The sequence below is a fragment of the Hipposideros armiger genome, unplaced genomic scaffold (assembly GCF_001890085.2).
Source record: "Hipposideros armiger isolate ML-2016 unplaced genomic scaffold, ASM189008v1 scaffold_144, whole genome shotgun sequence".
Classification (NCBI taxonomy): Eukaryota; Metazoa; Chordata; class Mammalia; order Chiroptera; family Hipposideridae; genus Hipposideros; species Hipposideros armiger.
In genome coordinates, this window is record NW_017731494.1 from 856,983 (window position 1) to 882,046 (window position 25,064).

The window sequence follows — 25,064 nt, forward strand, 5'->3', positions numbered from 1 at the left end:
GGCAACTACTTTGTGGATTATGGTCGGGCATAGGATTTCCATTTTGCATGTGTTCAATTTGGTGTCTTGTAGTCACCTGTATATAGAACCTCTTGGAAAGATGATTTTAAATCATCAGCATCGAGGTTATAAATAAGTTCATGAGATAAACTTTATTTAGAATGTAGTAATCCTATCTCTGATAGTATTCGAAATGTTGTTAAAATTATACACACTGGGAAGATCTGCTTTTCCCACTCCCAATTTAAAATAATTATGCAAAATGTGTTTCAAATGCTTTGTACATTAATGTGCCACTTGGATGCTTTTCTGCAATTTCTCACCCTTGAATATACAAAACAAATAAATGCAAATCATACACCCTCTTTTGCTTATTGTTCTACATTAAAAAAAGGATAATATTTAGCTTTAGGAGCATATTAAATTTTTTGAAACTAAATATTTCATAGTAAGTTTAAATCACTTTTAAAGCTAATAATTCAGTGTTATATCCTTATTTTTCATATGAGAAAACTGAGGATCAAGGTGGCTAATGATGCCCTTGAGTTGACCTGGTGGATGGCAACCAGATATTAGCCAATTTTCCTGATATTTCATTTAGTAGCCCTTTCTGTGTCTCCCACAAAGATAAAATATGAATACAAATTTGAATTCCTATATTATTGCAATAACACCAGCTGAAGAGATAATGATGAAAACATCAGGAGAAGAGACAAAGTCAGTTAAAATACTTATTAGACTATTTTTTTTTTGCTTCTAGCCTTTTAGCTTTCAGATTACATTAACTAGTATTTATTTTCAAGATTCGTGATATAGAAAAATGAGAGATTTGATGTCATATTATTCTGTCCTGTTCTCTTGTATTCCAGTCCCTAATCTGTAACAGTTGGGGCCATGGCCATGATAAAACCCTTGATCTTGATTTTTGGTTTATAAAGCTTAGCTGACAAACTTCATAGATTTGTAAGGATTAAATGAGGTAATTTATGTAGAGGCGCCTTGTAAATAGTAAAGGCTTTAAAAATGTCAGTCTTCTTCATCATCATCATTTTAAATGCTATTTCTAATACTTTCGGACAAGAAATAGGATAAGCCACATTACTCTTCCTTTCTTAAAAATCTTATCCCTTAAAAAACCAAATGAAGTTATTTGTACTGTTTTCTTTTTGTTTTGTGTCTTGATAAACTTGCAAACAGTAGATTCTTTATGATGATTACAAAATTGACTAAAAATCCCAGGTATCCATTGTACAGTTGTTAGACTTATATGATATTAAGTCAGAGGGGCTCTTTGCATAAATTACTCCCCAGGGAGTAACTTACACGTGGGGAGAATCTGCTTCAATAAGTTCTTAATTATAAAATGATCTAACTCTAAAGGAAATGAAAATAGAGGTAATTTGCCCCCTGCAAAGTGAGAAGATGTTTTTGAAAGCCACAAAGGTTATCTTATACAACTTCAGAAATATAAATGGGATAAGAAATGATTCCATACAGCATCTGCATATTTATACATATTTATAATCCTAGCTCAACATGTAATCCTGAAGAACCATAAACACTTTAACAGTACTTTTAAAGAGAAAGAAGACACTTACAAGGGTATATGTGTGTTGCTGTGTGTGAGAAGGGATTATTGGTTTGGAAAAACCTATGACCATTTTTACTTTTGGCAGAACAGGCCAGCTGAGGTTTATTACAGGTAAAGATAAACATAAATAATTTAAAGTACTAATCCTTTGCCTTTCCTCTCATTTAAAATAAACTGCTTCTGAAACACAAGTTTATAATTCATACTGTGTATTTTTTAAAGCACATCTTCAAGACAGAGGATGATTAGGACAATAGGTCACCTGATTGCTTCAATATTTGCCATTTCTAAATGTCTTGCCATTACACCGGCCATAGCTTCCCATGAGATTGCCTTGAGTGAATACAGATCTGGTGACATGCTATTGATAGTGGTTTCAAACTGAACATCTAGGGAGGATTTGGTGACTTGGACCTCACCAGCTATGACGATGATGGTGTGATAAGGAAACTGAGGAGGGAGTTCAACTTTCATACCTTTGCATGACTCAGGAATTAATTAAAAAATAGCATTCTCTGAGAGACCAACGTAGAGGAACTGAAATGCCCTGAGAGATGGCTTGAGATATGCTCATCTCCCTGTTTTTCCATTTCTTTTATCTTGCTCTCATTTAGATTGGTCTATTGGTAATCCTTTGTGGAAATTCTAGTTAAAATTTTGTCTACCAATTACATTTTTTGTTTATAAAACAATCAGAAGAAATTTTTCTTGAAATGATAGTCTTATAATGTCAAAGAAAGTCATGAAAGATTTAAAATAATTTGATGGGGCTGGCCGAGTAGCTCAGATGGTTAAGAGCTCGCTCAAGAGTGTGAACTCTGAGCAACAGCGGTTTGATGCCCGGCCCGAGCTGAGCTGCCGCTGAGCTACCAACAGGTGGCAGGATGGCTCAGCTAAAAAAACCAAAACAAAACAAAACAAATTGATGTTTTATGTTACATTAAAACAATTTATGAACTATAGTTAATGTAATACCCCATGATTTGGCAGGCAGGTCCTATTCAACAATTACAGAGTAGTCAAAATGTGTCTCTTCTTTGAAGATGGCAGCTCTCTCCCTTCTAGTATCTCCTGAAGGCCCTCCCTTGTTTAGGGCCCCTTACCACAGTATCACACAAAACCACCATGTACTCAGTTCTTCCTGCTAATCAAAATGTACATATCTTTTGTTCTGCTCTCTCAGAGCCACCTGCTGGTGAAGGCAGGTGTTAAATTAGATTAACTAATCCAGGCTAATGAGTTAACTATAAAATGTATCACTTTGACCCATCAAAATATCTTAACTCTTAAAAGCATCCATCAGGAATGGTAGTAATTATAGGCTGTTCAGGTGCTTTCTGGTTGGAGGAAACATTTTTACTTTATGTGCTCTTGTGACTCTCGATTCCATTTCTTAAAACTCCACCTGGCCATTTTATATTCTGGGCATGTTGAGTCCATTGAGGACAGGATCCAGGTCATACTCTTTTTTAAAATTTTTTATGGAGCCCCAAAGAGAATTTTTATAACGTCTTAAAGTTGTGGTACTAAATTTATTTTTCTTTTTCTTTTTTTTGTTTCCATACAAGCAGGAGATTTGACATACTCCATTTTATAAAAGAGGCTTTCCATAAATGGGGTGAGGAGAAGAAATCAGAATCCTGAGATTAGGGTGGATGTATATTTTGGAACAGGCCCCCCAGGTGATTAGGCCCCACTAAGGATTAAATGAATCAAATTATTAAGTAGGAATTCACTGTAGCATGTAAACCATCTGTAAAAGTCAATAAAACTTAATCCTTTCCCTAAAATCTGAAAATATTAAGGAGTGACCAGTAATCTCCTGGACTTTAATTTGGGGCTATACTTGTGGTATCTTTTGTTTTCTGCCCTCACCCCCTTTTTTCCTTAAGGAAAATAAGCTTCTCCCCAGTCTACAATAACTCCCATTCCTGGCCACTGTGTTTGCCTCTCAGTTTTGGTTTCCCAGAATTTTCCATTTATACTAAAAGTGAGCAGTGCAGGAAAAACTCTTAATGTCTGAGTAAAGCACAATTTGCACATATAAAAACGTCCAATAAAGATGACTATTTTGGTTAAAAATCCTTTCACAGATGGTCTCAGTAGCCCAAGTTGCATCTCATCTACTCAAATTGCATCCCATCTATTATTTGTAGCAAATCCAAGTTAAAATCACTGCTTGTACCCTGTCCCTTTCTCACTGGCAGACTGACATGTGTCTACCTCTATTAGATATAAAATCTTATGATATCACATAACCACAAACTCAAAGGATAAAGCAAGTATTACTAAGACTGGTTCTACAGTAATGCTGAATTATCAGAAAAAAGCCTAAAATTGGGGTGGGATGGAAGTGTGGAAAAATAAGACCCTCAGGAAAAAAGTAAGTCTTTGAGCTTTTGCCCTTATGTCACGCTATATAGTGATTCTGAAAGATTCCTAATGTTGGATCATGTTTGTATTCATGTATATCTTATCAGGACACACAGCATCTTAATCTCAGTTTCCTGCTTAAATCCCAAATACAGTGCATGAAATTCAGTGCACTCTAATTCCTACTATGATGCCCTACATCTGTCAGCACTGGAGGTCTCCCTTTCTTCCCAAACCCTCCACTGTAATATTCTGGGTGGTGGTCTGTGTGAGCCCTTTGTTTCATTTATTTGACAGACAGCTTCTGAATGACCTAAAGGTAACTAATTTCCTGAACTATATATCATTGGAAGCTATTGTAGAATAAAATAAAATTTACTATCATATGTTAGTGGCAAGAGATGATTTTTTTTCCCAAAGGCATGATTTGTGGCATTGTCATGAAGGAAGTTGATTTATCTTTTACATAGGATCATTTACTCCCAAAGACTGAAGTAAAAAAGAATGTAATCAACAAACAACAATGACAATGATTAGTATCATTAGTAGCAATTACTAATAATAAGTTAAATATTCCCTTTGGAAACAAGTCACTTTTATAAGTCATAGTGGTTTTAAACTCATAATTTATTAATTAATTCCCATTAAATACATCTTGTTCTGTCAAAGTTTTAATTATAATGAGATAATGTGTGTGTAGGACCTGACATTATTCAGGTTGAAAGGAGTTAATGTGTACCAAGACCACCCAAGGTGTGGCTCATCCAAAGACTGGTGGCACTGGCATGACCTGGGAGCATGTTAAAAATGCAGATTATTAAGATTTATCCAAGACCAATGGAATGAGAATTTGTTGTTTAACAAGCTCCCCAGGACAGCATTCAAGGTTGAGAAGAACTGTTCTATGATGCCCAGGTAATTACAGTTGTAGCTACTCTGAGAACTGATGGAATGTTTAATTTCTCTGGCACTAGGGAAAATTAAAAACTTGACAGGATTCTGGAAAAGTAGTTTCTGCTATTGTCTTTCAGGCACTTCTCTTTTGTTCAAAAGGCAGTATGACAATGGAAGTATTAGTTACAAAAAACTCTGGTCATTAACTGACAAGGCAGAAGAAAGAGAATCCAGTGTATTTCCAGAAACATCTTGCCTTACTGTAATTAATACCCAGTGTACTGGGTTTCTTTTGCAGATTTAACGATTGTCAGCTGTCCCTACATCTTCTTCACATTATAACACTGTGTGGCAGTGGGTCCTCCGTCTTCTGTGGACTTGCTCTTGGGGTTGTGGCCACTAGCTCACTCTCTGGATACTCAATGCTAAAAATCCATATGATCCAGCAATCCCTCTCCTGGGTATATACCCAAAAAGCTGAAAACATTTATCCGTAAAGATATATGTGCTCCGATGTTCATTGCAGCATTATTTACAGTGGCCAAGACATGGAAACAACCAAAGTAATCTTCGATAGATGATTGGATAAAAGAGACGTAGTATATATACACAATGGAATACTATTCTGCCATAAGAAAAGATGAAATACTGCCATTTGCAACAACATGAATGGATCTTGAGATTATTATGCTAAGCGAAATAAGTCAGACAGAAAAAATCAAGAACCGTATGATTTCACTGATATGTGGGCTATAAAACTGAAAGTAACAAAGGAACAAGACAAACAAATAAAGAAACAAAAAGTCATAGACATAGAGAATAGTTTAGTGGTTACCAGAGGGTAAGGGGGAAGAGAGGTGGTAGAAAAGGGTAAATGGGATCAAATATATGGTGATGGAAGGAGAGCTGACTCTGGGTGGTAAACACACAATGTGATATATAGATGATGTATTACAGAATTGTATACTTGAAACCTACATAACTTTACTAACAACTATCACCCAATAAATTTTAATTAAAAAAAGAAAAATCCTCTCTTGAAAAGATTAAAAAAAATAGTTTTTCTATTTTAAAAATGCAATTGCACAAAGTTTAGTTCTTTCAGTGGAGATAAGGAGGTCAAACAATGTTTGAAACAGAAATGAACTAATTTCAGCTATCCATGGTAATTCTGGAAACAAAACATCTGGGAAGCTGTCCTACTTTGTGGGGACAGATTAGTTAACACAGAGTTGAGCATTCATGATGGATACTCACTGCATTCCTATCATTTATCATAATACTGTCCTGAGATGTGTTACTCAAAGTCTGGTCCCTGACCAGCAGTGTTGGTATTCTCTGGGTGCTTGATAGAAATGCAGACACTCAGGTCCTACCCTAGACCAACATAATCAGAATCCACATTGTAACAGTATTGCAACAATTCATATACACAGTAAAGTTTGAGAAGTTCTGGAAGAGAGGAAGGGAAGACATCTTACAATTTAATACTCACGGTGTCTACCCCCAAACCCCAATTCTCTATAAAGAGAACTTTATATAAAAAAGAACACATATATTCTACTTGATAGCTATTTTTTCCAGTTATATAAAAAAAGAAAATAGCAATTATTTGCTTCAGTTAAAAGCCTTGTCTCTCAGGGCCGGCCGAGTGGCTCAGTCGGTTAAGAGCTCACTCAAGAGTTTGAGTTCTGAGCAATAGCAGTTCGATTCCCAGCCCGAGCTGAGCATCCACTGAGCTGCCAACAGGTGGCAGGATGGCTCAGCTTAAAAACAAAAACAAAAACAAAAAAACCTTGTCTCTCACTCATCAAGAAAAAGACAGAGAGGACCCAAATTAATAAAATCAGAAATGAAAGAGTAGAAGTGACAACAAACAATATAGGAATACAAAAAATTTTAAGAAACTACTATGAGCAACTATACTCAAACAAATTAGAAAATCTGGAAGAAATGGATAAATTTCTAGATGCATACAATCTTCCAAAGCTGAATCAAGAAGAAACAGAAAATCTGAACAGGCTGATTACTACCAACAAAATTGAATCAGTAATCAACAAGCTCCCAACAAAAGCCCTGGACCAGATGGATTCACAGGTGAATTTTACCAAACATTCAAAAAATAATTATCACCTATTCTCCTCAAACTATTCCAAAAAACCCAGATGGAGGCAAGGCTCCCAAGCTCATTTTATGAGGCCTCTATCACCCTGATCCCCAAACCAGACAAAGACGTTATGAAAAAATAAAACTATAAGTCGATATGCCTAATGAACATAGACACAAAAATCTTCAACAAAATATTAGCAAACCAAATTCAGCAGTACATTAAAAAGATCATACACCATGATCAAGTGGGATTCATTCCTGGTATGCAAGGTTGGTTCAATATCCATAAAGCAATTAACATGATACACCATATTAACAAAATAAAAAACAAAAATCATATGGTCATATCGATAGATGCAGAAAAAGCACTTGACAAAATCCTGCAGCCATTTATGATAAAAAACTGTGAACAAAGTGGGAATAGAGGAATCATATCTCAACATAATAAAGGCCATATATGATAAACCCAGAGTTAATATTATACTCAATGGGGAAAAGCTAAAAGCATTCATCTTAAGATCATGAACGAGACAAGGTTGCCCACTTTTCACCACTTTTATTCAACTAGTTCTGGAAGTTCTAGCCACAGCAATCAGACAAGAAAAAGAAATAAAAGGCATCCAAATTGGAAAGGAGGAAGTAAAATTGTCATTATATGCAGATGACATGATATTATATACAGAGAATCCCAAAGGCTCCACTAAAAAATTATTAGAACTGATAAATGAATTTAGTTAATCAGCAGGATACAAAATTAATATTCAGAAATCAGTTGTATTTGTATACACCAATAATAAGCTATCAGAAAGGGAAATTTAAAAAAATCCCATTTATAATTGTTTCAAAGACAATAAAATACTTAGGAATAAATTTAATCAAGGAAGTAAAAGACCTGTACTCAGAAAATTATAAGACATTGAAGAGAGAAGTTAAAGAAGATACAAATAAATGGAAATATATACTGTGCATACAGATAGGAAGAATTAATACAGTTAAAATGTCCATACTAGGGTCAGCCAGGAGGCTCAGTTGGTTAAGAGCTCAATCAAGCACTTGAGGTCTGAGCAACAGTGGTTCGATTCCTGGCCCGAGTTGAGCAGCCTCTGAACTGCCAAACAGGTGGCAGGATGGCTCAGCTTAAAAAAAAATGTCCATACTAAAGGCAATCCCTATCAAATTAAATAACGTTTTTCATAGAACTAGAACATATAATTCTAAAATTTATATGGAACCATAAAAGACCCTGAATAGCCATAGCAATCTTGAGAAATAAGAACAAAGTGGGAGGTATCACACTAACTGACATCAAATCATACTATAAACATGTGTTTGTTTTAAGCCACAGATGTATGCAAAATGAAGTTCCTATCTTCAAAATGAATACAGTGATTGTATAGCCCCCACACAGTTTAAATAATCTGAACACAGGGCATACTGAATTGAGCACTAAATGAATCTGGAAGAGGAAGATATCGACTTCAACTGGGGTAAGCTGGGAAGGGTTGGTGAATGAGTGGATTTTGAGCCGGGTCTTAGAAAGTGAGTAGGACTTCAAGTAGTCAATTTGTAGGGAGAGGGCAAACTCGAAATTGGTGACTAAAGGTTGAAAGAGGAAAATCCAATTATAAGAGTAAAATTCAAGATTAGGCATTTAAACTTATTTTGGAGACCTAGTTAATGGGGTTAAATGCAAAGTCAATAGTGGCAGAATGCTTTTAGAATTATCAAACAACCATGTTTTTATCTAGTCAGGTTGAACCATATGGAATTGCCACACTTTTCTGTCATAAAATAGTCAACACAACACTGGCAATTTCATGTAGTTCAACCTAGATTGTTCACTGTGCTCTAAAATGCGATTCCTATACTACATTCTTTTCAAGAATACTTGGACCAATTCACAGGGACATGCTTGATAAATATAAAAATAAATCCATTAAATTATGTATTTGAAGGTAGACAATTCAAAGGCTAGAACAGGATCACTAATTAAAAAAACACACACACCACGAAAACCCCAATTAACTGCAGTTTGGGATGGAAAGCACACAATACTACTTCTCATTTTCTTCATTAATAGAAACAGTAGAGAGCATCCCTGAAGTTCTCAGCACTTGTTCAGAGAGTTTGAAAATAATAAAAATATATCTCTTTCTGTTTGGTGACCAAGAAAAACTAACTCTCTTAATGCGTGTTAAAAAAGAGACAAGGCAGGACTACAGGGGAAAGGACGAGGATATATTCTAAAATACAGTGTGCAGAATCTAATTTCAACGCCTTTGTTCTTGAAAAGAGAAACCTTGTAAAATAAAAGTAGCATCGTTATCCTCTCATAAGATATCTGGGTGGATTATTTCCCACATGAGGACCATGGTCACATAAGATCAGAATGTTAGTACCGTATTAACATTGTTTTCTTCCTAATGTAATGATAACTTTATTTAACTGACTCATAACAGCCTACAATTTGCTTGAATGGCCAACAACTAACCAGTAATATTGTCACTCTGTTATATTTAAAAATATTTCTGTTTTTTAACATGCCCTTATCTATTGATGCAGCAAATAATTATATAAGCAAACTTCAAAACATGGGTGAGATATTTACACCTGTTTTTTGTGTGTCAGGCAGAGAGAGAGAGAGAGAGAGAGAGAGAAAGAGAGAGAGAGAGGGAACAATCAGTACCAGTTGCCCTAAAGAGTTCCTTTGCCATCAGAGGGTTCATTTAGGGAAAAAATTGTATGAATTGGCACTCCAACCTTAGGGAGTTTTCACGTATGGGAGAACAAATTGGACATGTAATGACACCAGTGGTCATTGTACAAAAACTCAGATTTTAGGAACTCAGTTTTTGGATTTTCTGCAAGAGCTTCGATTTTGTCTTTAACATAGACAATGCTACAATAGTAAAATATATTTCAAGTTTCTGCGTTAAGAATTACATTATTATATCATCTACGTTCTATAGCAAATTGCATTTCATTCCCCATTGCTTTAGCACTGAATCTTAAAATAAAAAGAAATTATAGGATTAAAGACAGGATTTCTCTCTTTTTTTTTTTAAGATTTTATTGGGGAATTGGGGGAGGGGAACAGTGTTGGGGAATCCGGGAAGGGGAACAGACAAGTTGCTGTCCTTTTGTTCTTCAGTCTAGTTGTGGAGGACGTCACTTCACTGGCCCATGTTGGGATATCATTGTGGTCTTCTCGGGTGAGGCAGTCACTCCCTGGCCATTGGACAGCCGCTCAAGGTGGCTCACAGCAGCTCATGGCAGCTCACGAAAGCTCACGCCGGCTACTGGCTAGCCCCATGGCAGCCTACGCCATCGCCGGCAACTCACAGCAGCGCAGCTCCAGGTCAAGCTGTTGTTCACCATCTTAGCTGTAGAGGGCTCAGCTTCACTGGCCCTCATGTGGGATCTGAACCGGGGCCCTGCTGCTCAGAGCTGGCATCCCAAGCCAACTCTTAACCATGCGCCACTTGGCTGGCCCTAAACACAGAATCTTAATTTTTACTTCATCCCTAGAGACAAAAATGAGTTGAGGCTGTAGAAAGGCACATTTGGTTTAGTTCATCCTTACATAGATGGCCTTTTTCAAAAAAGGGGACACATAGAATTTAGAGGAAGATATTCTCATCAGCATGCAGCACCAGAAATGATTTTAGGGGTAAAGGGATAATTTAGGCTATCACTCTAGAAGCTCTCTTTATAATTTCACCCCATGCTAAATGTCACAAATTCCCTATATCAATGTAGGCAAAAGTATAGCCGCCCAAGAAATGGAGAATTATTAGTTCATGGCTCCCCTGAAGTCTGAGGTACCTGTTCTGCTGAGATTGCACGCTTTCCCTAAAGAGATTACCAGCATAATCCTAGATATTATAGGACCCGAGCTATCTTATTTTTGAGCTCATCAGATCTAGCATGTTGCCCGTAATCCTTAACAGCTTTATTCAGCGTTTATGTAAGCTAGCGAAGGAGTTGTACGGACACGTTCAAATCCCATTTTAACAAATTCCCCCTTTAAAATTTTTTCTTGGACAAGCAGAAAATTCATAATCACTACTTGATAGTTTACAGTTACATTTGCTTAGAGATGTTTCTGGCTGTCTCAGTTGTTAGCTGTGTTTCTTACACATTAATTTCTACCAAAGGCATTTTGATGTTACCAGGTGAACTGAATTGTAGGAGAAAAAGTATTTTTTTGTCACTTTTTTAGAGGCTTGAATTACTTCTAAAGTAGCAGAGATACTTAGTATTGGGAAAAATAATAATAGAGGGGAAATAATAGGAGAAAAAGACTGGTGAAACCCAGAAATTGTTAAACACAGTAACAAGTATTCTACTTCAGTAACTTAAAAAAAAAAGCTGCAGCTTTAATTTAGGATATTCCTTTTAGATCCACTAAACTTTAAGAGGAAAGTAAACTATCTGCTTTTCTTTGCAAATTGTAAAAACACATTTATTCATGCAGTTCTTTTAAAAAATGAGTTGTGTGTTTGTGCACACAGACATAAGCTCCTGAAACCAAACACTGTGTTTTATGTAATTTTACAACAGAGAAAATTCATGTTTTTCTTTTTATATCAAATAAGTGGAGAGAAGGACATTTATGCTCACCTGTCAGCCTCTGCTAATTGTAATTCAAACCCAAAGAGGATTAAGGACATAGATGTTAATACGTCCAGCATTATTAATTTCTGAACAACAATAGCAACAATATCCTGAGTAAATCTGTCAGTCGGAAGGATAAATAGTTGTTTAAAGGCTTCATTGATATCAGAACTGCAATCTGCTGTTAATGGCTTATTTCACCAATAACGTTTTTAAATACATGTATTTTGAAACTGGTAAATAATTGCATTGAAACATCTATTCTTTTTCTAAAAATACAAGCATAAGGAAGCTTAAACATTGTGGAAAGATGTAATGCTGAATTTATAAAAGATTTAGTTTGATTAGTAACTTTTTAGAACAATTGTAAAGTTTATATTATTTGAAAAAAGCAATTATATTGATTTACATTTTAATATTTCCAATATTTACATATAATATTTAACATGCTCATTGCTATATAGTAACTAGCAAAAATGGCAATAAATTATGCATCATATTTTCCTGAAATATTTTTAAAACAAATGCTCAAAACTTGCCTATGTTATGAAATGTGTGTTTAGGGAACTATGTACTAGCTTCCAAGTAAAAAATGTAGGAGAAAAACCAACATAATTCATCTCATTGTTAGTCATCATTCAACCAAACAGACTTTTTGCTTTCTGAAAACAGATTTCTTACATAGGACAAAGTGTCTGGTAATATATTTATGAACTGAATTTTTAAAAACTCAGAAAAGTTGAAATGAGTGTAATGATAGCAGTGCGAATGACTAAAATCAAAGCTACAAAATTGTGACAAGGATGTTTGCAGTGTTAACCTCATACTACTGTAATGTGGCAGATGACTATTTGCATTCAATCTCAAAACTTATGCATTTGGTAATCTTCAGGATAGGATCATATTTATATATAAATGTGTTCTCTAGTGTAAAATAAAGCTTGAGTGACTTATTTACTATATACATTCTGAAGTCAGAAAATATTTTATTGTTCCCATCTAGCCATTAATTTATTTTGCTGAGAGTTTATGAATGCTTACTGTCTCGCCTGGAGAATAGTTCACACAGCTAAGCATCAGAAGAGAGAAGAAAATGTAAGACTCACCAGTGGCGTCAGCTTTAGATTTGAGCTCGTTCTCACACATTTTGACGTCGCAATTAAAAATCTAAATGAAAAATATTGCACTTTTCACTAGAGGTCTGACGACTGCCCCTGTGTTACTCCACAACTAGAATCCCAACAGACTGCATTAATGAGATTAAATGAAAGAGGAGTTAAAGGCATCAACTGTTCCATTTCATTAAGTAAGGGTGAAGGGCTGCCCAGGCAAGGAAGGCAGGACGTAGAATACTGGTTTTTCTTTTTGATACTACTTATTCACAAAAGAATGCAGAAATTGCTAAATCACAATCAACAGTCTAAAAACACCACTTCCCCTCCACCCCCAGATTACATAGATACATATAGTTTCTACACTTCAATTCTCCTTTATTTTCATCCCACTGCAATAGGATATGCCATGTAACAGAGTCATCTCTGTGATTATAAATGTAGAACATAAATTTACTTCAGGATCAGTTTGTTCCATTTATTTTGGATCCTCTATTGACTTCCAGGGATGAATGACTGTATACAGGTAATACCATGTTCCAGTTCTCCCAAATACTGGATCGAAGTTGTTGATGCATATGAGCATTTTACAGTCAAATAAAATATGACTACCTTAGTTATAGCAGCAGTGGCAACAGAGCCTGGGAACCAGTTGGGTCACTTAATACTAGGTAGGCCACTTGGCCCCAACCCTGAGGTCTAAAGTGACTTCATTCTCCCAGCATGCATTGGTGCTCCCATTTATAAAATAAGAATGATGAAGACACACCAACAGAAATTTCTGAACCTCAACCCTTGTCACTAGGAAGGATAAATATACAAATATGTAAAAACTGCTTTGGCTTCCATAGAAAACAGCATGACCTATATGGGAGGGCAAAATACTCACATAACTGTCAGCTTTATTTAACTTTTGCTTTGAGTTACTAAATTGTTTCAATGATGAATCTCAAATCTATCTCTTTACCCCTCACCTCCCCACCACCTTCGACAGCTATCATTTCCTTTCCACTAACCCCTTGTCACAAATAGTTTCTTGATCTCCTTTCCTTCTGTTTCTCTTTTCTTTTAAACATCCCTGCTTCTTTTTGGCTCACACTGTAGAACTGCTTTTCTATAGGAAAGAGGGCCAGGGGTGGAGAGGTGGTGAGAGCAGGCTGGGTAAATCCATCAAATACTATTGTTAGCCTGGTAGAACTGAGCTCAATGGTGCTCGGCTTTGCATGCTCATAGGAATAATCTAGAAAATTTAAAATATTGATGCTCAGAGGTTTCTCTCTTACGTCCCGCTGATTAGTTTGGTGTGGGCCAAGGCAGCTAAAGTTTTTAAACATTCCCAAAGTGTTTCTAGTGGGCAGCCAGGACTAAAGGTTCCTGGAATGTTTCTCACTGTCACCAGGGATGTATGTTAAATGGACAGATTCCTGACACCCACCGACTACTCAGTCAGAATCTTCTGAGGAGGGGCCTGGAATCCTATAATAATAAGCACTCAAGGATTTGCTGCGATAGATAAATTTGGGGAAAGCTCAAGGAAAGGACCTTGGAATTTGAATTAAAACTTATTGTTTCAAATTCTTGGGTAAGTTACTTCGTATTTTCTATGCCTTAGGTTGCATATCTCTGAAATAAAACCCTAACATCTACCCACTAGAATTATATGAGGAAGGAGTAAATGTGAAAATCCTTAGCACAGATTCTGGTACATATTGGAAATTCAGTACGTATACTTGAAAGTGAATCTGCTTGCCTTCGCTTATCTCCAAGACATGCATTTTGGCTGTTGACTTTAGCTATCAATTGTTCGTTCAGTCAATACACATTAATTACTTAATTAATTAATTAATACTATTTGTACTAGACACTGAGAAATAAATATTATGGAGATCACATTCCAGTGTGTATTGAAAACCTATACATTTAATTCTATTTAAATTCTTCCATTGTAGTTGTCAGTTGTCTGTATAATACTAGAAATAATATTTTTAAAAGAACTGTTGGTAATGAGGAGAAGTAGGAAAGTCATTTAAAAACTCTTTCTGGCCAGAAAGTAAAGAGATTTGGGGGATAGCAGATGTCTCCTGTGTTATAGTTTAAATGAGGAAACAGGATTGTTCTCTGTGAACTCTTTAAAGGTTATTAAATACTAACTTGTGTGCAACGAAACTTATAGGCTCCATTCACAGGGTGCTGGAAGCCAAATCTCAGGTTAGAAAGTTGTATCTCCTCATGCCTCCTAAGCCTTGAAAATATCCAGCTTCTGCTCTGACCAACCAGGGAGTGGGTATCAAAGAACATTAAAAGAGACTCAGTGGCATCCTGATGCACAGAGTATGCTCGGTCCCCTAGAAACAAAGGGCAGGGTTGGAGATAGGAGCACATACTTGGAGGGGGATCCCGCCTGTGTAAGAAACACATGGTCAGGAAAGAAGGGAGGAATGGTTGGGAAATCTCTAGAGTCCTAGTTTTATCATATTACTTTCCTTCTCAAAAACTTTTCAGCTCTCCATGATTCACAAGATAAACCTAATTGGCCTGTTTTTTTCACAACCTGTCTGGGTCAGCTCTGTCTTCAGGCACTCACCCTGTGATCCAAGGCCAAAGGCATCTATCCAAAGGATTCTGGCCCAAATTCCTTTTTCATGCCACTTGTCTCTCCTCCATGGCCCTCCTGAAGGCCTTGCTCCACTGCACTCCAACTACCCACATGTGACCTGTTTTTGAAGACCCAGCTCAACTCCCACCACCTGTGCAAAGCATCCCCTATCCACAGTGATTCACCTGGGCTCCTATGTCCCCACCACTTCATTAATCCTGTTTATATGCTTACCATTCACCTTAACTGTAAGCTCCTTAGATATATGATAAAAACCCTTTGTGTGTCTCCCAGTGTTTAGCATAGAGTCAATAAAAAATATGGAGTCCATCAGTGGGTGAGGGTATACCTGCTGCCAAACTGCAGCACTGGGGGACCACAGGTAAGTCTCACCACTTATGCCTACCATTTCCTTTAGTTTGTGCTTCTCTTTGAGAACTAGCTCATCTTTGGGGCATGTTTGCTTAATTGCTTGCTGCTACTTAGTGGAGATGAGAGAAAGTTAAGAAAAAGAGCTCTTGCCTCTTTTTGTTCTTTATTTAATCATACTTGGTTTTTAGTGTAGGAACAGGGAAGTGGGAACAAAAAACTTCTTTTTTTTTTTAAAGATTTTATTGGGGAATTGGGGGAGGAGAACAGTGTTGGAGAATCGGAGAAGGGGAACAGAGAGGTAGACAAATTGCTGTTTTGTTCTTCAGTCTAATTGTGGAGGATGTCGCTTCACTGGCCCATGTTGGTATGATCATTGCGCTCTTCCTGGCTGAGGCAATTGGTCGCCGGTCATTGGTCGGCCGCTCATGGTGGCTCACGGTAGCTCACAGTAGCTCTCGCCTGCTGCCAGCCACTCACGTAGCTCATGGCAGCCCACTGCAGCCCTGCTGCAGCCTACGCCATCGCCGGTGACTCACAGCAGACCAGCTCCAGGTTGAACTGTTGTTGTTCATCATCTTAACTGTAGAGGGTGCAGCGTCACTGGCCCTCAACGTGGGATCCGAACCGCAGCCCTGTTGCTCAGAGCTGGCGCTCCCAAGCGAGCTCTTAACCAGCTGAGCCACTCTGCCGGCCCCAAAAAACTTCTTTTGATTTCCTTTTTTCCCTTAGTCAACTACCTTTCCTTTCAGCCCCTTTGTCTGGCATTTAATTGCTAATTTAGACAGTGGTCCCAGTGGTATTAAGCCTTTCCTCTGTCCTGTTGGTAGATTTCCTGTTTTCTGCTTAGGAGTATCATCATTGGAGGTGAGAGGGAGTTGATCTCTCCCTCTAAGTGGCTCTTCCTTGACCCCATGGTACATGTTATGGACTGAATGTTTATGTCCCCCCAAATTCATATGTTGACATCCTAACTCACAATGTTTTGGTATTAAGAGGTGGGGCCTTTGGGAAGTAATTAGGTCATGAGGGTGGAGCTCTTATGAATGGAATTTACTGCCCTTATAAAAGGGACCCCAGAGAGTTCTCTCACTCTCTTTCATTACAATGAGAAATTGGCAGTCTGCAGCCTAGAAGGAGACTCTCACTAGAACCCACCCATGTTGGCATTCTGATCTTGGACTTGTAGCCTCAGAACTGTGAGGAATAAATTTCTGTTGTTTCTAAGCCACCCAGTCTATGATACTTTGCTATAGCAGCCTAAACAGATTAAGACAGTACATATTCACTAAATGTCAGCAATCCTTTATTGAGAGATAGATAGATAGATAGATAGATAGTCTTATTTTGATTCCATACCATTGAGAAAACCCTTCTCCTAAAGTCTTTACATAGAAGTTGTGTATCTATTCATCAATTTCTCCTCTGAGTTATGAATCAGAATAATATTCATATACACCTTAGGGTCTATAGTTGATGTAGGAGACAGAGAGTAGAGTAAGGGCATGTCAGAATCAGAACCGGGTTCTGCTCCCACACTTTTCCAGCTATGCACTTTCAGGAAGTGACTTGACCTCATTTTTAAAGTAGGGAAAATAATTACTATTTCATTTATTTGTTATAAAAATTATATTAGATAATATATGTGAAACCATATGAACTGATATTCTGGTATACAGAAGGCACTCAATAAAGATCTAATTCCCTGAAAATCATAGTTGATGAGAGCATAGCAGGAAACAAGTTGGGCATAGTCCCTATTTTTATGGATGTACAATGGTATTATTTCATCTAAATTGTCAAATAAGCAGTGAAAAGAGTTTCTCCGGTCATGGTAATATTGTGTTCTGCCAAAATTGCACTTGAAAAATGAGGTTTATGAAGGGTACTTAGTAAAATTAAATATATTCTTTAATGTAGTCAAAACTACATTTCCGGAAGGCTAAAGGAATGGGTTAATCCAGTGATGGTTTTGTAAATGCATCATTTATGCTATTGATCAACAGCAAAATTATAAACATCCTTGGCCTCTGTCCACTAGATGACAGTATCACTCCCTAGCTTTTGACAACCAAAAAGCTTTCCAAATATTGCCAAATATCCCCTGGGGGATGCTTATCTTGTACTATCTATTTGAGCAGTTTAATTTTGATGCAGTGTAGAGTAGTGATTATTGCCTTAATCAGTGGCTACGTTATTTTGGTGAATGAGCTTACAAATACTTTAATGTTATAAAAACCATTTACATTTCCAAGCATTTCTCTCAACAGTGCTCCTACTTATTTTGCACTCAAGGGAAATTTACATAGACAATAGAATGAAAAACAAAGAGATTAGCAATATTCTTATTGGATGACATTTGTAGTAGATCCCAAAATTCACATGGCAGAAATCTGAGCCCTGGTGGCTCATTTATTAACACATTCTTTAGCTTCCTTCTAACATGTCAGGTTTTAAAGAAAATAGAAATTCTCTGTGCTCTGTATATTTATCCCCCCCACTCCTCCCATCAATCACTGACCTTTTTTCTTGCCTCCATTGTTTTGCCTTCACTATTTTTGACATTTAGCAAACACTAAGTCAGTAGAAATCCAAGGTATTTAAGAGTTGAGGCTTGAACATTAGGAAATGTCTCAAACCCATTCGCTTCTTGAATTTTGACATTTGCTCCTTCAGCAAAATCATGTTTGTTGAGTGCATACAATAGTCTAGTAACTGAGTTAAATACCTTCCCTTAAGGTCCTTCATAAGCCCGTATGTAATACGACCACTATTATCTGTATGTAAACCTACTGTACAGCAACAGTAAGAGATTTCCCTGGCTTTCATTTAGCATCTGGTTATGTTCAATGATGGGAGATTCAGAGCTTTGCAAGACAACCAATTTCACTATGGCATTCTCCTGCTGATCAATCAATTATGATTTCCTCCAGCTCATATGTCTTTAGTGTGCCCACAAGCCTTGCTAAAATAAAAAAAAACGAACTTCATGATGTTCCATTGGTCTTACCAGTATAATAAATACTATAAAAAGTGCTTGGGGTTAGTTTGTCATTACTTAATTTTTGGTGTGCCCAAGATGACTGTCAGTGACACCACTTTACCTCCCTAGTCCTACTGCTCTAGCCTGTAATTTGTTCTAAGGTCTTGCTATTATCTATAGTGCATATGTGTGTATATGTATATATGTATGTAGATATGTACATATATATATATATGTAGTATAAATACTTGTATATGTATAATTAATATTTCTTTGCCTGCATTTGAATGTGGAACATTTCAGTTATTTCTAATCTTCTGGAAGTTTTTCAGTTTGCCAGGAATCTCAAATATTACCATGAAAGAAGAAACAACCTGTAGCCCCCAACGTATCATTCTTCTGGAGGCTCTTGCTTACTTGAAGTGGCAAGCTTCACTCTTATAACCCTCTATTCAGTGGTCAACTTCAACTCTGCTTTAATGACTCTTGTTCTGTATCTCTTTTCATTCTGAAAGTCATTCTCCTGAGTGAAGGGGACACCACTCTTAAAAATATGCAGAGATCGATACCATAAAGATGTTTGCCAAGGTATCTAACTTGGAAGTTGACTTTAGATCAGGTCCATCATAAGCCTGTATGTAAAAAGGCCACTATTATCTAGTACCATGGGAGACAGCAATAGTTTTGCATGTTGCTAAATATGCAACATCACAGAATGAGCTTTGATTGTTTTAATCCAGGACACATGATTACAAACTGCTGCACCTGGGACCTATACTATTATACACTCTTGCATGGGCTTCATCAATGCTAACTCAGAATTTTCTAGCAAAACCATTTCTACTTCTCAAGAGTCTGGTCTTCTTCCATTGTGGCCATGAAGTAAAAAGAATAATTTCTTTCTTTTATAAACAATGTTTTTTTACCCTAGATCTCTAGGCTCTGTCATTTATTGCTATTGCTTAGATTCTATTTTTTTCTTTCTGTATAAAGGCACCAACAACATGTCCTATTTTACATGAAAACGAGGCAATTAAGTCAGAAAGAATTCAGGTATAGTTATTAGCTCTAAACAAACTCAGTAAAATAGTTGAGTTTCTCATCTTGTACCTTCTAAGGAACATATTTACTAAGAGACAACTTAACAACCAGATACAGTAAATTTACTTAAAACTGTAGGAAGTCCAAGAATGGTAGCATTATTAGCTCTGTGTGCAGTCCAAGTTTACATTAGCAGAAAGAAATCTGTCCCTGAAGTATCTTACAAGGTAGAACTGTGCAGTTTTCTTCCCTAGCTCATCCCAGGACATCTTAGGGCACCTTACGGACAATCAAAATTGTGAATATTTGACTGAACAGAGTAAGAAACAAATTGAGAACGTAAAACCACATAAACAAATCATATGTTGCCAAACTAAATGTAGATTAAGCATCCTTGAGAAACAAAATCTTTAATTTCCCACTCAAAAGTGAAAACAGGAGTTTTCATCTGATCTAAAGTTAAAAGCAGAAGCAATCAATGGCAACTATATCAAGCCATTCACTGTTTTCATTTGCAGAATCCTCCAGGCTCCACAGAATCAAACAGTAATAACAGCTGGCACAGACTGAGAAGTTAGTATGCGCCAGGCTCTGTGTTAAGAACTTGAATGCATTACTTCATTTATTTATCACAATTCTGGAAGGTAGATGTTCATACATTCAAGTAACTGGTGAAGAAATTGAGGCCCAGCAGGGCTAAGAAAGAGACGCTACAGTGGTGATCTCACTATGTGGTCCGCAGACGAGCAGCACCAGCAGCACCCTCGCGTGTGTACTGGTGAGATATGCCAACTCTCTGTCCCACCTCAGATCTACTGAGGGATGGTCCAGACACTCTAGGAGTGAACATTATTGCACTATGGGTTTTAGGAAGCCTTCCAACTGATTCTAATGATGGCTAAAGTCTGAGAACAATGGCTTAGATCACGCAGTTAATAATGGTGGCTCCATGTCTGTTTTGGCATTTAAACCCATACTGTAAATTACATAAACAATGCATAGATTTCTTCATGAAGGTAAGAGGTATTTAGGAGCATTTCAAGAAAGACATACTTTTTTACTAAGTATTAAGTTTTGTTTGTTTGTTTGTCTTGTCTATTTGAAGAAGTCCTGAAGGCCTATGTTTCCAGTCCCCGTGGTTTCAACAGGGTAGATGACCCCTGCAAACAAGGACAAAATGCATATTACACAAGCCTTTCCCTCTCTGTTTCTAAGGAGCAGACAGACCCTGGATTATCTCTTTGCTGGGGGCAATCTGGTGATTGCCGTGGTGGACAGAATACCCACACTATGGAAAACAGAGCACGTCACTGTAGTTGGGGTTAAAAATCCACAGCATCTTTCTCTTGGGGGGCCACTTACAAACAGTACCATGAGTTTTTTATTCTAAAGTCTACCTACAATCCTCTTAACCCTCACAAAATTTGAATACCTGTCATAAATCTGTTTGTCTGAATAAGAAAAGAATTGTCACTTATTTTCTCTTATCTTTTAAACATGATATTAGTTTGGGTTGGCATTTTCATCATTACCGGTTTCACTTATTATTATTAGTACCTTTGCTATACTTCACGCTGACTGTTACTTCACGACCAAATGAAAGATTTAAACTCTGGTTTCCCTGAAGAAAGAAATGGGGAACAAAGAGAAATACATGTTTCTGATGATCTCTCCCTTTGCTTTCTGGGATTAAATAAAGGGTTATTATATAAAACTTGTAGGCTTTACCCTATTTTGTCAGAACAAAGGGTAAAATGCTGAACGTGGATACAATTTAGTGAATGTAGTAGCATCTGCCCTTCCACTTTATTTATGTTTTGCTTTTTCTCCTTAATACTTATTAGGTGTCCAAGTCGCTGTCTAAAGCACTATTAAGTGGTAAATTCAAGTTATTTTCAAACTGCTTGAAAAGCATTATCAAAATATTGCTGCTTTGAAGGTCAACAAAGCCTGGGGAATTTTCAGTAATAAGTGTTATATCAAAGACTTAAAAGAATACTTTTCCTACCCTATTTAAACAATATTTCCCCTGTTGGGCTGAGATAAAATCTCAGCCAAGTAGAAATATTGCTATTTGATACTACCACACTTACTGACAAATAATAATTGGATAATCTGGAGTAATAAACATTGAATTATTGTCTTAAAATTGAAAATTAAGAACTGTATCCCATCAGCTAAAACATTTTACAGATGAATAGGGCATGCATGTTTCAGGAATATTTCAATAAATAAAGGGCAATATGTATCTTTGACTCTGACAGAAACACTCATCGTGTGAATATCCCAATTTGCCCATGCCTTTGCAACTAATGGGTCCAAGAATAGTTAATGCTAGGAATCTAAAAATGATCTTTTGTTTGCTAAAGGCAGTTGATGGGTGATGTGTTGCAGGAGCAGCTGCCTTAGGTATGTTTCAGAAAAGTGCTTATTCTGATTTTTGGAAGAGAGACTAAATGGCCTCGCTGAGTTTATATTGCTTAGGGTATGAAAAAGACACAGTCGTTAGGATATCTTAAAACAGGAAAGAATTCAAATAATATTTACTCAAAACGTGAATCAATGTGAGAATTAAGACAGAGCTAATCGTCAGCATTGGATGTGTCCTGCCTTATTTGAGATTCTAGACCGTTAGTTCAGAAAAATAATAATAGGGTATTTTTTTCTTTTCTTTTTTAAAATTATTTTTTTCAGTTACAGTTGACAGTCAATATTATTTTATATTAGTTTCAGGTATACAGCATAGTGGTTAAACATTTATATATAATTTATGCACTGATTCCCCCTGACTAGTCTAGTACCCACCTGGCGCAATACATAGCTATTACAATATTATTGACTATATTCCTTATGCTGTACTTTACATCCCCATGACTATTTTGTAACTACCAATTTGTATTTCTTAATCCCGTCTCCTTTTTTCACCCAGCCCCCAAACGCCCCTCCCCTTTGGCAACCTTCAGTTCTCTGTACCTATGAGTCTGTTTGTTTTGTTTGTTCACTTATTTTGTTCTTTAGATTCCACATATAAGTGAGATCATATGATATTTGTCTTTCTCTAACTTATTTCACTTAGCATAATACCCTATAGGTCCATCCATGTTGTCACAAATGGTAAGATTTCATTCTTTTTTATGGCTGAGTCATATTCCATTGTATATATGTACCACATCTTCTTTATCCAATCATCTATTGATGAGCACTTGGGTTGATTCCACATCTTGGCTATTGTGAACTGTGCTGCAATGAACATAGGGGTGCATATATCTTTTTGAATTAGTGCTTTGGATTTCTTCAGATAAATACCCAGAAGTGGAATTGCGGGTCATAAGGTAGTTCTGTTTTTAATTTTTTGAGGAACCTCCAAAGTGTTTTCCACAGTGGCTGCACCAATTTGCAGTCTTACTAACAGTGCATGAGGGTTCCAATAGGGCATTTTTAAAATGTAAATTATAGGGATATGAGAAATACAAAATAACATTTTGTGCTTAAGCTCCCATTATAGGAAAATAATACCACCATGCTTTGTTTTGTTCACATATAATAGAATAAACTTTCTGTAATGGACTGAATGTCTGTGCCTCCCCCAAATTTATATGTTAAAATCCTAACCTCCAATGTGATAGTATTAGGAGGTGGGGCTCATAGGAGGTAATTATGTCATGAGGGTGGAGCGCTTGTGAATGGGATTAGTGTCCTTACAGGGAGAGGCCAGAGAGCTAGCTAGCTCTCTCTTTCTGCCATGTAAGGATACAATAAGAAGTTGGCAGTTTGCAACACAGAAGAGTGACCTCACCAGAACCTAACTATGCTGGCATCTTGATCTCAGACTTCCAGCCTCCAGGATGGAGAAATAAATTTCTGTTGCTTACAACCCTCCCAGTCTATGGTGTTCTGTTATGGGAGCCTGAACAGTCCTCTTTCTCTTTCCATTTTGGTGTAATGGTTACAATAGTGGTACTCAACCTTTTAAAATCACAGCACACTTAAGCAAGGCAAAAATCCTACATGGTTCCCATTCCACCCATGCCCACTTTTCTAGGGGATTTTCAAGTATATGTGTGTTTACATATGTAAAGTAGCAACTTTACAATATGATAGCCTGATTTCTTCACACAATCATCAATTAGAGCCATCTGTAAACTGCCTAATAACATGTTAATTTTAGTTTGTGAATATCAATATTTTAATAACTCCTTGAAATCTACAAGTAAGTTACTAGTGAATAAGTCCTTAGACTTATGTGAAAATGAAACTCCACAGAATTGTCATCTGCCTATTATAAGAACTAAACACAAAAGGGCTTGTAGTATTTTAATTAGAGGCTGGTCTGGAGAAATTCATGGCTCTCCTGGCGAACTGAGGATCTCACTTTGAGAAACATTGATTTGTGGCATAGGCTTTGGATCTGTGTTCATGTTCAAATCCACTCAAGGAAGGCATCCTTATTTAAGATGATTGGCCTCTCTGCATCTCAGTTACCCCATCTACCAAACTGGCATGATGACTTCTACCTCACAGGTTTGCTGAAAGAATAAAATACAGTCCTGTGTGAGGTAACTGGCCCCTGCTTGGCACATACAATGTGCCCCGGCTTGGCACATACAATTCCAGAAAAAAGCCACAACCCCAGGTATGTGGGGTACATGTATTTTCCTCATCAGTGGAGGCTGAGAGTCCTCCCAGAGAGTCACCAAAGTGGAGCATATGTTTTGAAGTTGAATGCCTGAAACTCTTCAGACTTGGCACATTATATGTGAAGAAAAACTCTTTCACCTATGATACATTCCTACCTCTAGGGGGTACCTCATCTCCCAAGCTAGTTCTTACTCCCAATAATTCCATGGCAAGGAAAATTACACATACTGATTAATTCAGCAATAAATTCTTATCAAATGCACATTAACTGCCTGGGCCAGTGCTCATTTGTACTCACCGGTTATCCCACTAACAGTTGCCTGTTATTTTGGGAGAACATTATAAACACCTTTACTCTTATATAAATTATAACAACAATAACAGTTATCATAAATAATAATACTTTATATGGCACATTTTTATGTACATTTCTTTGCACGCTTTAAAATTTGAAAATGTTTACCAGTTATAAATGAAACTAATTTACATAGTGAAGAATTGCTTGAAAAAAACAGAAGGAAAGGTATTAAATAGCCAGATATGGGGAAAGGAATTGCTGAGTAAACAAACACTGGCATTCTTCAGCAAGAGAAGGTGCTATGTAATTCAGGGCTCATTAATTTTTTTTCTCCACTCTGCGTATATAGCTCAGTTCAGACAAAATGGCTTAGGGAGATAACAGTCTGTTAGTAAGGTCAGCTGTAAAGGGTAGACCACCACTTGTCATGTTGTGTATCCTGT

General features: G+C 36.9%; 1 protein-coding gene across 2 annotated transcripts in view; it reads right to left on the minus strand.

The window, feature by feature from the left end:
• Positions 1 to 25,064, minus strand: part of RORB (RAR related orphan receptor B) — a 183,330-nt gene that overhangs the window by 54,013 nt on the left and 104,253 nt on the right. Inside the window, exon 2 of one of the 2 annotated variants that reach the window (XM_019650694.1) lies at positions 12,691 to 12,751. The exons of the other annotated variant lie outside the window; for it this stretch is intronic. Within the exon in view, the coding sequence (XP_019506239.1) occupies positions 12,691 to 12,751 (61 nt within the window). The remainder of the gene's footprint in view (positions 1 to 12,690; positions 12,752 to 25,064) is intronic. 2 annotated transcript variants of the gene reach the window in all.